The 13,709-nt window shown below is 36.5% G+C and overlaps 1 protein-coding gene across 1 annotated transcript; it reads left to right on the plus strand.

Moving 5' to 3' along the window:
- The first annotated feature begins 1,348 nt into the window (after positions 1-1,348).
- On the plus strand, positions 1,349-11,457 carry LOC128206141 (copine family protein 1-like). The gene is made up of 7 exons (XM_052908417.1): positions 1,349-1,415; positions 2,303-2,463; positions 3,068-3,168; positions 3,714-3,830; positions 5,873-6,004; positions 6,742-6,847; positions 7,814-11,457. The coding sequence occupies exons 1-7, from the start codon at positions 1,369-1,371 to the stop codon at positions 7,990-7,992; spliced, it is 843 nt and encodes a 280-aa protein (XP_052764377.1). The 5' UTR covers positions 1,349-1,368; the 3' UTR covers positions 7,993-11,457.
- Positions 11,458-13,709: the final 2,252 nt, after the last annotated feature.

Here is a 13,709-nt window from a genome sequence, read left to right on the forward strand (position 1 = left end):
GTTATTGCGCTGACCTCTGCTCTATTAAGACAATCTTGGACGTTATTGCGCTGACCACTGCTCTATCAAGACAATTTTGGACGTTATTGCTCTGACCACTGCTCTATCAAGACAATCTGGGACGTTATTGCGCTGACCATTGCTCTATCAAGACAATCTTGGACGTTATTGGACTGACCACTGCTCTATCAAGACAATCTGGGACGTTTTTGCGCTGACCACTGCTCTATCAAGACAATCTTGGACGTTATTGCGCTGACCATTGCTCTATCAAGACAATCTTTGACGTTATTGCGCTGACCACTGCTCTATCAAGACAATCTGAGACGTTATTGCGCTGACCATTGCTCTATCAAGACAAATTTGGACGTTATTGCGCTGACCATTGCTCTATTAAGACAATCTGGGACGTTATTGCGCTGACCACTGCTCTATTAAGACAATCTGGGACGTTATTGCTCTGATCACTGCTGTATCAAGACGATCTGGGACGTTATTGCGCTGACCACTGCTGTATCAAGACAATCTGGGACGTTATTGCGCTGACCACTGCTCTATCAAGACGATCTGTGACGTTATTGCGCTGACCACTGCTCTATCAAGACAATCTGGGACGTTATTGCGCTGACCACTGCTCTATCAAGACAATCTGGGACGTTATTGCGCTGACCACTGCTCTATCAAGACAATCTGGGACGTTATTGCGCTGACCACTGCTCTATCAAGACAATCTGTGACGTTATTGCGCTGACCACTGCTCTATCAAGACAATCTGGGACGTTATTGCGCTGACCACTGCTCTATCAAGACAATCTGGGACGTTATTGCGCTGACCACTGCTCTATCAATACGATCTGGGACGTTATTGCGCTGACCACTGCTCTTTCAAGACAATCTGGGACGTTATTGCGCTGACCACTGCAAAACAAACTGGGACGTTATTGCGCTGACCACTGCTCTATCAAGACAATTTGGGACGTTATATAAATATCTGTGATCTAATATATTGTCAGCATTCTTATATATCTGGTGTACATGCATTTTCGCATAAATTGGCTCGTTCCAAGACAAAATAAAATATAAAAAATGTCAAAACGTTTAAACAGTGATAGTGCAGCTTTTAACATGATTATGCATTAAAATTAAAAAACAAAACAAAAAAAAACCTTATTTTTTGCATCGACATATTTTGTTGGTATTATGCAGTGATAATGCATCCATCTATATTATGCAGCTTTGAGGTCAATTGCAGTTTAGCTAGACCTTCAAGCACCAGTAGCGTTTTGCAGCCAATGGTATTATAACATTTAAATGACGTCAGTTTCTTCTTTTTAATCGACCGGTGAAACGCAGTATCATGACCGCCACATGCCATATGTAACAATGATCGGAAAGAGATACTTGGACATAACAATGTGAGACATGTCTTAATTTCCTGTAAACAAGATTTTATAACAATAGTCGGAGGGAAATGTTTGCAAATAACAATAACAATGTACGACATGCCTTAATTTCCTGTAAACAAGAGTTTATATCATCGATGTCTCCCAATTCTTTGAAATATCATTAACAATATAAGCCATAGATATCTTCACCGTCGGCAAACACAATTATTTCTACCTTTACACTTATACTTATATATATAAATATACATGAGGCAGGAGAGACAACTCTTTTTCAAACGTCGCATTTTACAATTGCGACCGTCGGCAACCACGGTTCTTTCTACCTTTACACTTCAAAATATCCTGGTCAAATTGACTGTCAAGATCTCGTTTAATTAATATGCATGAGGCAAGTGAGTCAACTCTTTCTCCAACGAATCGCATTTTACAATCATAGTTTTCAATAACCGTTAAGTGTGCTTAGCCTCTATGGCAGATTGGTCTTGACTGCTGACAAATAAAATTGTACTTATAAGGCGGAGCCAGTTCAAAAACGATTTCCGCCGGAATATTTTTCAACGGTAAAACATCCGGTGCCTTTTGGAACCAATGCTTCATTTGTTGATTAATTTATTACGAGATTTTCTTAGCCAAATCTCCCATGGTAGACAACGAAGCATAGCGTAGAAGTTAGTCTTGGTTATCCGAACATACACAACCAGGCAAAGCGTAGTAGTGTATCGGGTGTTTCCGACGATTGAGTAGCTTTTACTATCAAGAACTACATAATTAGAGCTCCATTTTGTAGAGGCCGTGTCCTTCAGATGCAACTGAAATAACGGGAATACGGGTAGAGGTTGGAGTGTTTATTTGAGACATGAAAAGTCACCATTCAAATGTACCTATCTTCGTTACAGGCGTATTGCCCTACTGGAGGCGATGGACTCCATGAGCGAAGAAATCGCGGATGATGACGAGGAAGTCAAGTTTCGAAGGATCACAGATAGATTCGACAGCCTCAAGGAGGTTACCGACGCCATACAAAGCGTCGGCGTTAAGGAGTGCGGCCTGATATTTGGTAAGCATCATCACTGACAACGTCGTCATCATCATCATCATCAGCAGCAGCAGCAGCTGCAACAGTTACATCATCATCAGCAGCAGAAGTTGCATCATCATCATCACCATCATCGTCATCATTATCATTTGTCGCATTCACCATCCTTGTTGTTCTTGTCCTAAATATTATTATCATCAAATTCTGCAATTATAGCAGTATACAGGGTTTCCTTTTTATCCAGCTCCGCTCATGTATTATAATTCAAGCATTCGGAACTCCTCGGCCATTTTTATCGAAAACAACCTCAGATGTATTTGGACGTTTTACATACTCAAAAAGCGATACATTTAAGTCCGCTGCAAGTAGATCGCGTAGTAATTTTATTTAGCAGTTTGACTAACCCTATGACTTAAGTCTTAGGAATCTTAATAATTATTATGGTTGCAATAATACACTTCACTGGCAATCAATCTAAACTTAGATCAATAAACACAACTCTAAAACTCTACATTTAATTAATGATAAATTTAAAAAAATACAAACTACTTCAACTCATATACCGGCATACATCCGCGGTTGTTTTTGATAAAAATGGCCGAGAAGTTCCGAATGATAATTCCAGGTATCGACTACACGATGAGCAACCAAATGCAGGGAAAGAAAACGTATGGTGGCCTGTCCCTCCACGACGTCCATCCGTCTAGGTCCAATCCTTACCAGGAGGTTGGTTTGTAGTCAATGGTGGTATGTAAGCTTATTTATACTCGCACTCTGGCCTTGCACATTCGGCGAGTGCTCCGTTAATGTAAGTTATTATTTTTATTTTTGGAGCATAGTGCACAGACAGAATGTAACCCTGGTAAGAGCTTAAAATAAAACAAAGAGCAGTAAGAGCCTTCGTTTAATTACCGAAGTTCGATTATGTTATTAGTTTCCTCAAACACTTCGAATAACCTGTTTAAAAATTGTTTGGCAGTGTTCCATCAGGCGGCGGTTGTTTGAAAAAGTTTGTCGAAGTGATTTAAGAAATTAAATTCTCTCTCAATCAAGCTCTGGTAAAAGACAGAGCGGGGGCTTTGTAAGCGGCGTAGACTGCGCTAGATTCATTTATGATGGTGAATATATAGTTAAGTTACCTATGTTTAAAGGCTTCATTCAAAGCAAAATGTTACCTTCCAATGTAGCATTTATGACGCAATTCATCAGGTGACATACACACATTGTTACTCTATTACAAATCTTACAGAAAGTGTTGATGATTGTTGCAGGTAATCTGTATACTCGGAGAAACTCTGGAACCTCTTGATGATGACGGGATCATCCCCGTGTACGGCTTTGGGGACAGGACTGTTAAAGACAAGGGAGTATTTCCGCTCAAAAAGGATGTGAGTATAAAAGCTGACCTTACCTGAAAAAAACACTAAATACATGTATCTTTTGCATAGAATTAACATTATCACATTACACTTTCCTTGGCTAGACAGTTTTGTAGAAGCAATAAACCATAACAACAGGGAAGCAGCGACTTGATTTTTATATTTAATTTCAAAAATTGATGTTTTAAGTATTTTTAAACCGTTAGTAACTGTTTAAGTTATACACCATTAATTTTCGAATAGAAATATGAATATCTACGATCTGGTTTTTGTCAGCAATCTTATATCACTGGTTCGCAGATATTAATGCAATAAATTGCTCGTTCCAAGACAAAAAGTAGAAAAGTTGTAATAATGGTATATCTGTGAGAGTGCAGTTTTAGGCGTGAAGTTGTTATTGTTGCCAAATTTCCTGTTATACAATAAATACCTCAATCTGAATTTCATTGACTTATTGACATAAATGGCAAGGTTTCTATTTACAGTAACATTTTGCGATTCGAATAATGCAACAAATTTAGGTATAATCGGTGCGGTATGTTAAAGTGTGTGTATACCACGTGATAAATAACGTCATATATGCTATGTCAGAAGGCAAAATTTTGCTGAAAATGAAGACTTAAAACAAAGATAACTTTTCTTTTACTACACCATTCGAAATAAAACAAAGGACAGTCTATGTCTCTAAAAAAAGCACCGCCTTCGTCTTATTACCGACGTTTGATAAGGTGATTAGTTTCATCAAACACTTCGACAAACCCCTTTCTAAAACAATGTTTTGACAGTGCTCAGTCAGAAATTCGTATTATTAAAAGGTTTGTCGAGGTGTTTCAAGAAACTAAATTATCAATCATATTCTGGTAAACGACCAAAGGTTTGGCACCGTAATTTGCGTAGACTGCGCCATGTTTCGATTAAAATGGTTAAGAAAAAACTGAAGTGATCTTTGTTTAAAGTCTTTATTCGATGCAAAATATTGCCTTCCAACGTAGAATTTATGACGCAATTTTTCACGTGGTATACACACACTGATAATAACATGTTTTCATATTTTGCATTCTAATACAATTAACATTCAAAAATAAAATGAAATTCATCTTCTATTACATTGCATCCATTTCACATCACAATGGGGTATTATTACTGGTTGGTTTCATCTACCAGTCTCTATCTCCAATCTGTGTGCAGATACATTTATTTTCCACAAGGCAGTCCTTTATTTTACTATATAAACACTAGACAAATAAGACTGTAGTTCAAAATCAGTTTGTATGATCTAGCTCTCGTGGATTCACTAAACTTCACATTATAAGTAGTTTCTATAACTGTGCGGGCATACCACGTTATAAATTACGTCATAAATGCTACGGAAGGCAAAATTTTGCTTAGAATGAATACTTAAAACAGAAATATATTTTCTTTTTTCACAATTTCAAATGAAACAAAACGCAGTCTATGCCGCGTAAAGAGAGCTGACTTCGTTTTATTACCGTAGTTTGATTAGGTGATTAGTTTCCTAAAACACTTCGACAAACCTGTTTTCAAAATACTGTTTTGACAGTGCTCCACCAGGCGGCGGTTTTGTCGTAGTGTTTTGAGAAACTAAACGCTCATTCAAACGCTGGCAAAAGACCGAAGGCGGGGCTCTGTAAGCGGCGTACACTGTGCCATGTTTTATTTACAATGACGAAGAAGTTGTATAGTTATCTTTGTTTTAAGTCTTCACTCGAAGCAAAATATTGCCTTCCGATGAAGCATTTATGACATATTTTTTTACGTGGTACACGCATACTGTATATATATGTTTCAGTTTGTCCAATAATACTAGTAGTATAAACTGTTGAGCCATCAGCATAAGTAGCGTGTGTTTGTATAAGCAAGAAAAAATAAGACGAGAATTATACAATGCGGTTGCATGCAATGCAAAACGCACACTCACACTCTTGCAATAGCTGTAGCAGGAATTGGCAAAATGACATTGAGGTGCAACAGTAGCAAAATCAAGAGCTTCTAAAATGTTAAGAATTGTTGACATTGTTATAAATCTGCAGGGTGACTGTGATGGTTTTATGGAAGTCTTAAAGATATATACAGAAGTGACACCCACAATCAAGCTAGGAGGTCCGACCAGCTATGCCCCAATCATACAGCAGGCTGTGGATATCGTCAAGGAAAAACGACAGGTATCGGGCTTTACTTGGTTTCTGGAAATGTCCTTATACTTATGGAATTCTTGTTTTTATTAAATACGGACTTCTCTAGCGACCATCAGTTCGAACCTTCATGCGTTTACTTAACATTCAAAACTTGCTATGTCGAAGAAGTTAGAACCTCTGAAATACTTCGAGATAAAGAATATTCGATATAACCGAAATATTTAAAGTGTATCATTTAATCGATGAATTGAAAAAAATGACCACACCATTGAGATAACAGAGTTCGACCTAACGAGTTTCGACTGTATTTAGATTTTAGAAACCGCAGCTTGAAACTCGATATGAGATATTCCATTTCGGAAAGAAAATAGATAATTGAATCTCTAGAAATGTTCAATAGTTAAAAACATTCATTTACATTCACAATTCGCAATGTCGGCCACATTACCACTATCGAAAGCTGTGGGATATAGCGTCGATTTGTGATCATTCTAATCAATTAGTCAGTTAGTAAAGGACTAAATATTGATCTAAACAATAGTTTAATGTTTGTGCTATTGACAACTTGGAATGTTTTGCGAAACACGAAAACCCAATAATCAAATATGAGAGTCAAATACGGTCACCATTTGACCAAATTGACACATATGCTGAACCTTTAAATTAGTTCCTATATTTTCCACCATACTCCTCCCTTGATGATTGTGGCCAATGAAGTGATGCATTACACACGTAACTTAATTCTATTTCCGGTAATTGTGCAGTACCACATTTTGGTGATTGTCGCAGACGGCCAGGTGACAAACGAAGAGGAGACCATCAAGGCAATAGTTGAGGCGTCCGAGTTCCCATTGTCCATCGTCGTCATTGGTTAGATATGAGTTTACCTTAAAGCTTATGGTACCTTCTAAAATGAGCGTTAAGTGAAACGAATTCATCATCATCATCATTTGGAAGTTGTTATTTTGTCCCAGACCATCGATCGCAGTATCGGTTCGGGAGTATCGGTCAGGTATTATCAGTAAGGGGGTATTGGTCAGGCAGTTTCGGTCCGGCAGCATCGGTCAGGCAGTTTCGGTCAGGCAGTATCGATCAGGGAGTATCGATCCGGTAGTATCGGTAAGGGAACATCGGTCTGGCAATATCGGCGGGGAATATCGGTCAGTGAGTATAGGTCCAGCACTACCGGTCAGGGAGTATTCGTCCAACAGTATCGGTTAGACAGTGTCGTGAGTTTCACAAATCCGATTAAGCTGGCCTCTTAGTTTCGAAATGAAATTATAATGAATCAGCAATATCCATTCCAAAATGGGATCATACGATAGGTGCGAATATAAGATCCCCCTCCCTCCCAAAAAAAGAAAGAAAAAATAAAAATATATAAAGTAATAAAAATAATAATAATCAATTAAACCATTATAAATTATGCGGTTTACTTCCTGATTGATACTGCCATCTATGGGGGGGGGGGGGGTAAATGTCCTTTTTCAAATCGGTAAAGGGGTTTTCAGGGTCGCCAAATTGTCCCAGTCCATCGTCATCAATGGGAACAGCAAGATTCCTATCACAAGTAACATGGCCATACTTATAGCTCACATGGTCAATTTCCCTTAAATTTTGTAAAGGCAACGGATCGAAAAACGGTATCAGAACGCTTACTTTATCATTAAGCCCATAGCGATTAATATATGCAGCAAAAGCACTAAATAAAGGTAAGTGGTAGGCAATATATTGGAAAAGCTAGTTTTTAGAATGTTGTATATACTAATAGTCGACCTGTCATACCGGTTAGAATTACTGAATTAGTCCGACTCATCCTTTTTTCTTTGGCCTAAGGTGTAGGGGACGGACCGTGGGACATGATGAAAGAATTTGATGACAACTTACCGACGCGAAAGTTTGACAATTTCCAGTTTGTGTGGTTTGATCAGGTGAAGAAAGGCGTGAGGAACCCGAATGTGGCCGTGGCGCTAGCCGCCCTTATGGAAATCCCCGACCAGTACTTGTACATTTAGAAGCTGCGTCTTCTGGACAAACTATAAATCATAGCCTGTGAATATATTTTGAAATATTTCTTGACCATTTTACGAAGAAAGATATATATTTATAGTCCCATTATGTTTTTAGTGATGTAAACTTTGTTGTATGCATATCCGAATGACTTCTCTTAATCTAATAAGAAAAAATTGATTTTAATTACAAAATGCAACATAACCAGAAATGTAATCTAAATTCAGCGCACAAAACGTCATTACGAAATTTTGCATATCACGTGACTCATACACTACCAACCACGTGTTTTTGCCAAAAACAAACGCGTTGCCACCGCGGAATGGATTACGTCATCGCGACGTTACATTCCGCGTTACCAAACGCGTACTGCGTATCGCCGCGATGCGGCTTACCGCGATATGCTGGTATTTTAAAATGGTAAAGGTGGTACACATAAAAGATAATACATGTATATTGAACCGTGCACTAAGAATATATTTCATTCGTTTGCGAGCGTAAACAATCTCATCCCCCCAAACTTGATAATTATGTCGCTGGAATATTGAGTGTTTGTTTAAGTATTGTTGATAAGTTAATTGACTCGATATAGTATTTATATATAATTCACAATACCACAAGTTCAACGAGAGCAATCGAAATTGAGATGTTTTTGAAAAGGTGACAATAGCATCTGAATACTTTCACAGCTGCAAAGCATTAATTTCAAGGATCAAAATACATTTTGAGTACGAGCCAAGATTTAATACAACTGACTAGAATCATATGAATATGATGAAAAAAAGAAAGAAAAAGCCTTCAGATAATTGAAAGCTACCTAAATTACCGTTAATTAACAGTTTAAAACGCCGCGAATCACGGTGACTCGACGCGGTAGTACGCGAGGGAAAAATCGTCCGTGGTAAAGAAAAGTCGCGGCGATGTGCGAAATATGCAAAAAAACGCGTGGTTGATAGTGTACCTAAAATGCTATGATGCTTTATATTCTTATGTTTTGCATTTTTCTTTTACTATGAAGTTTTTGGGATTTTCTTTTACACAAACTAAGCATACTTACACTGTTATTTTCATAAAATATTTCTCTTGAAACCTAGATTATATTCAACTGATGGTGGTAATAAGACAATTCGTATTAAGACAGAACTCTGTCATGTTTTTAGGCCAAAATAGGGTTCCTGGAAATGCATCCTAAAAGCAATCATTTTATTTTTATTTGACTCTATGATATTGCAGAAAATTACGGTAATACATGTAGTATATAGAAGTATTTTTTTGTTTTAGTTGGGTGCAAACCCACTCCGGTAAACTCAAGAAAGGATAGTAAAACATCGCTTGAACCACTAGACCATCAGGAGTTTTATAGCAGTTGATATTTTGACCTTGTAACAATATATTTTTAACAACACGTGATAATATAAATCATTTAATCACGCAACAACAAAGCTGTAATTGAGTGTTTTATAGCGTTGTTAACGCTTGTATGAAAATTTTGGTCTTCAAAAACGATATTTGAGCAAAAATCAAAATTTTCTGAAGGGTTCCAGTTTTTGATTTTTAGTGAAAAAACTCCAAATGATTTGCGACACTTTATTTCGCATTACACAAAAAAGTGCGTTTTACAAAAACATGACCGAGTACCTATCCAGAGGTGTTTCTCATGACTTTTTTACCCTATATAATCTACAGACAAGGGTTATAATACCAATTCAGCAATTCTCAAAACAATGTATAAGAGTTAAAACAATGGAGGGGGTATTTGAAAAGTGACTTACATTTAAAAAGAAAGTCTTTAGAATGGCCGAAAATCATACAGCTTTAAGATATCAATTAAATTAAAAAGATTACGGCATTTTAAAACTCGCTCGCAAACACACAAATAATGTCATTACTTCAGAAAAAATCACGTTGTGTGCAGTGTTGAACAAAAATAAGTATCCAGTTCAATATAGAATCATATGTTTTATCTCCGACCACTTTATTCGTTGTCTATGAATGGAATTTACCACTAAAATTGGCAAAAGTTACCCATTAAATTTTGTTTTGGTAATTTATCGGCAATTTTAATTTTTGAAAACGAGGGTGATATCGAGCCATTTTTATGACTGCCAACACATAAAATGGTGAATTTTACAAATAAACAGTGGCTTATGAAAAATCTGTGTTGTTAAAAATCCTATAGTTTGAAATGCGCATGCAAATTGCATTTTATGTTATTTAAATGATTTACAACGGGAAGTATTTTTGTTTTGGTTGATATAGTTACTTTTACATATCTAATTTTGCTTTATGAACCCGTGGCAGAATAGCGCAATCGTGGTTGTACCCCTTGTCTTCAGATTATATGTTAATATAGGGTTAACAATCGTGAGAAATCCCTGTGTACATATCTGCGATTTTCACTACACAACATCGATAATTTGTCATTTGAAAATACTAGCATGATATCTATTTTAGTAACAGAAGCTAAGTTATCTTCATGTGAAATTTCATTTGAAAATGTTCAGAATTTCTGTAGTTATTTCTCCAGTCTTATTATCCGGCATCTTCTCAGGTACTGTTTGCAAAGCCATATGCTCCGCCCCACTCAGAGTCAGTAAGTCAGTGGCCCAGTTAGGGATTTTGTTGGTTTTTCCCATACACTTCCTTTTAATATCCTCCGTCTGCAGATAGAGTTGGATTTTCTAATCATTCAAGTACTTGGGGTTTACCTATAAGTTTATAATTATTTGTTTTATTATTAAGTTTCCTCAAGTTAATGTATACTTAGATAAGATTTCCCTTTTACGTTTTTTCTTTATATAGGATTGTTGGAATAAGAGTGCGGTTTGTGCACTTAAACAGGTTTAAACCCCCAAGTAAATTAACATTTTACCTACCGTTCCAAGGCGGTACTTAACAATCCTTGATAAACATACCTAGTTTTTTATATATAGTGCGTATGTACTGTGCTGTTTGTGGAGTTTTGTGCTGTCCTTCCATGTTTCTTGTTTGTGATTGTTTGTTTTTTTGTGTTCTATATCTTCGGCGTTTACCCAGTGCCATTAAACCGGGTTTATGTTTAAACTTCTTGCTACCGAGCTTGTTTCTGTAGTTTTTCACATAAGTATCTATCATAGTTATATACTCACTTATTTTTCTGTAAATATTAAATCATTAGGGGCACTAGGACTTTAAGGAGTGAACTGCGTTATTGGTGACATTATTGGGGTATGACCGAAGATTTGCTGGTTAAAAAGTGTAGGGACCGAAGTTCCCGATTTTGACATCATTTACGCAATTATTTACTAATATTTACACCAATAGTTTATGATTTCTTTCAAGAATTGTTAAAAGAACTTGTTTCGAGACGATAACTTGCAATTTACTGGATCTATTCTTTAAAACTTTTTTAATTGTAAAGCACAATGAGAAGAAGTGCCATGTACAGGAACTTTAACTCTATTTCAGCTTATTAAATAGTTATTGCACTTTGTATTTGTTTTTTCTCGTCCGGAGCATAACTTTAAAACGATTGGATTGAATTTTACGTACATGTCGTATAATGGTTAATAACAATGTGAAAGTGCATACTATTAGCACTATAACCTTCTTTTCACTAGTAACATTGTTACTTTTTTCTTTTCAGCAGCATAACTTTTTACATTTATCAGTCGATTGCTATAAAATTATTTACTTCGGTTAAGCTTGGTAAGTGGAAATACAGTGTACAGGAATCTTAATTATATATTTAGTTACAGAGTTACTCCCCTTTGTTATTTTTTCATTATAAGTGATATCAGATAAAATAAAGTTCATGGGAGAACCCAGTTCATGAAGTTCGAGGAAAGGGGAGTTTGGTTGTATTAAATGGACATTTCTAGTACTTTTTTTGTCTTCAATGAAAATTGTATCCCTCATATTAACTTGAAAAAGCATAGCATTTATAGGTGACCATGTAAGTTTCAGCTCCGCAGAAAATTAACATACCTTTATTTTATTGTATTTAAAAAAAACAACACAAATATGGACAAAAAATTATCCCCTACGCGGCATTGTTATTTTAGGTAGGATTTTAAATTGATTCACTACCATTTCCTATTAGGGCGGCGGTGGAGTTTATTAATTACTTTTAGTGATAGCTCTAGGTTAGTTCAAGATCCGTGGTCTAGTGGTAACACAATTGACTGTCAATCAAGAAGCTGCAGGTTCGATTCCCCACTGCACCATTGAAACATACTAATCATCATTCGGGAGTAACGTTAAATGGGGGAAGGGGGTCACGTGATAGTGCTATACACTTGTGCACTTCAAAACACCAGGGTAGCTCTAACCATGATTTCATTAAGTCTGAGAACTATGCTACAAAAATCTAAAATGACAAGCAATGTTCTCGGAGCACTCGCCGAATGGGCAAAGCCCGAGTGTGAGTATAAATAAGCTTACACACCACCAACAACCCTAGTTAAGATTTGCATGTACTGCATGCACTATTACATATAAATATAAGAGTGTCTAATTGATTTAGTCGTTCATACCATGTTGGAAATGTGAAACGATCCATATTTTTCAATACAAAACATTTGTAGAATTTCACGAAATTTGGTTTAAATCTTCATTTCATCAAGATAACTCGCGAAATTTAAGTTTCAAATGCGAGGGCTCGAGTTTAAGGAGTTCGGTTGAAGATCAAATATTCGAGCGCAGTAGTACGTTGGACGTTAGTTCCATAGCCACTGAAATGTTCACCTTAAACACTTCGTACTCTCTGGTATCTAAAAACATTGATGCCTGAACTCTCATTCAGAGTGCGTTCATTCATATTATGATTGATTTCTCTGTTTCATTACACGGCACAACACAGTGTCATCATGCCAACCGTCCCTGCAGTACTTTCAGTGCTTTGATTAATGGTAATCATGTAAACGTGCCTGAATCGTTCTTAGAAAACATTCTTAAAGTGAATCTTTGAAAAGAACATTGAATATTGCGTGCAAATAGGACGGGTGCTGTCATGACGACTATCTTAAAAAACATATTTAAAACGTTTGATTGCAAATATTATCGATCATTGGGGTAAATGGTAGGGCCTTCCTCTTGCGACCGGAATCCAGAATACCGCTGAACTTGGAATTGGCCCTTATTTCTCAAAACAACTTAAGTATAACAGGCTTAAGTCCCTTATTTGGTTAAGACAAATACATTGCATACACTCGATTTGCATTTCTCAGGAATGTTTTGAAAGTAGCTTTCAAATGTCTTTAGAATGAGAGAATTAAATATATTATACCAAACAAAAATAGTCAGCTAAGCTTTATAAGACACTTGAGATGTTCCGAGAAATTGCAGCCTGGAATAGTAAAAACACGTCCAAAGATGTTCGTTCATTCTATTTACTTCTTGTCTTCTTTGATAATTTCTTACGGTAAATAATTATAAATCATGCGTAGCCATACATACACACATGTTTTGGCCATCATTAGTAAGGGCCAATGAAAGCTTATATTTCAATAATACATAAATACAATATTTTGTCGTTTTATACGACCTTTTTTCCCCAAAAAGACAAAAAGTAACATATTTCCTGGTTTTGTATGACTTCATTTACCTTGAATTTTATCAAGACCAAGCAATACCCAAAGGGACTAAACACCAGATGATCCAAAAATCTGCAAATACAGAATTCCCTCAACACAAGGCAGGAGGCCGATAAAACATCATTATACATTATTAACCAAATAAAACG

This window comes from Mya arenaria, chromosome 10, assembly GCF_026914265.1.
Source record: "Mya arenaria isolate MELC-2E11 chromosome 10, ASM2691426v1".
NCBI lineage: Eukaryota > Metazoa > Mollusca > Bivalvia > Myida > Myidae > Mya > Mya arenaria.

Excerpts from the sequence above, each read along its gene's own strand:
- LOC128206141 (XM_052908417.1), top strand. The coding sequence starts at position 1,369 with ATGCCATATGTAACAATGATCGGAAAGAGATACTTGGACATAACAAT. Across the intron at positions 3,169-3,713 it reads GGTCCAATCCTTACCAGGAG|GTAATCTGTATACTCGGAGA; the intron begins GTTGGTTTGTAG and ends TGATTGTTGCAG. Across the intron at positions 6,848-7,813 it reads ATTGTCCATCGTCGTCATTG|GTGTAGGGGACGGACCGTGG; the intron begins GTTAGATATGAG and ends CTTTGGCCTAAG.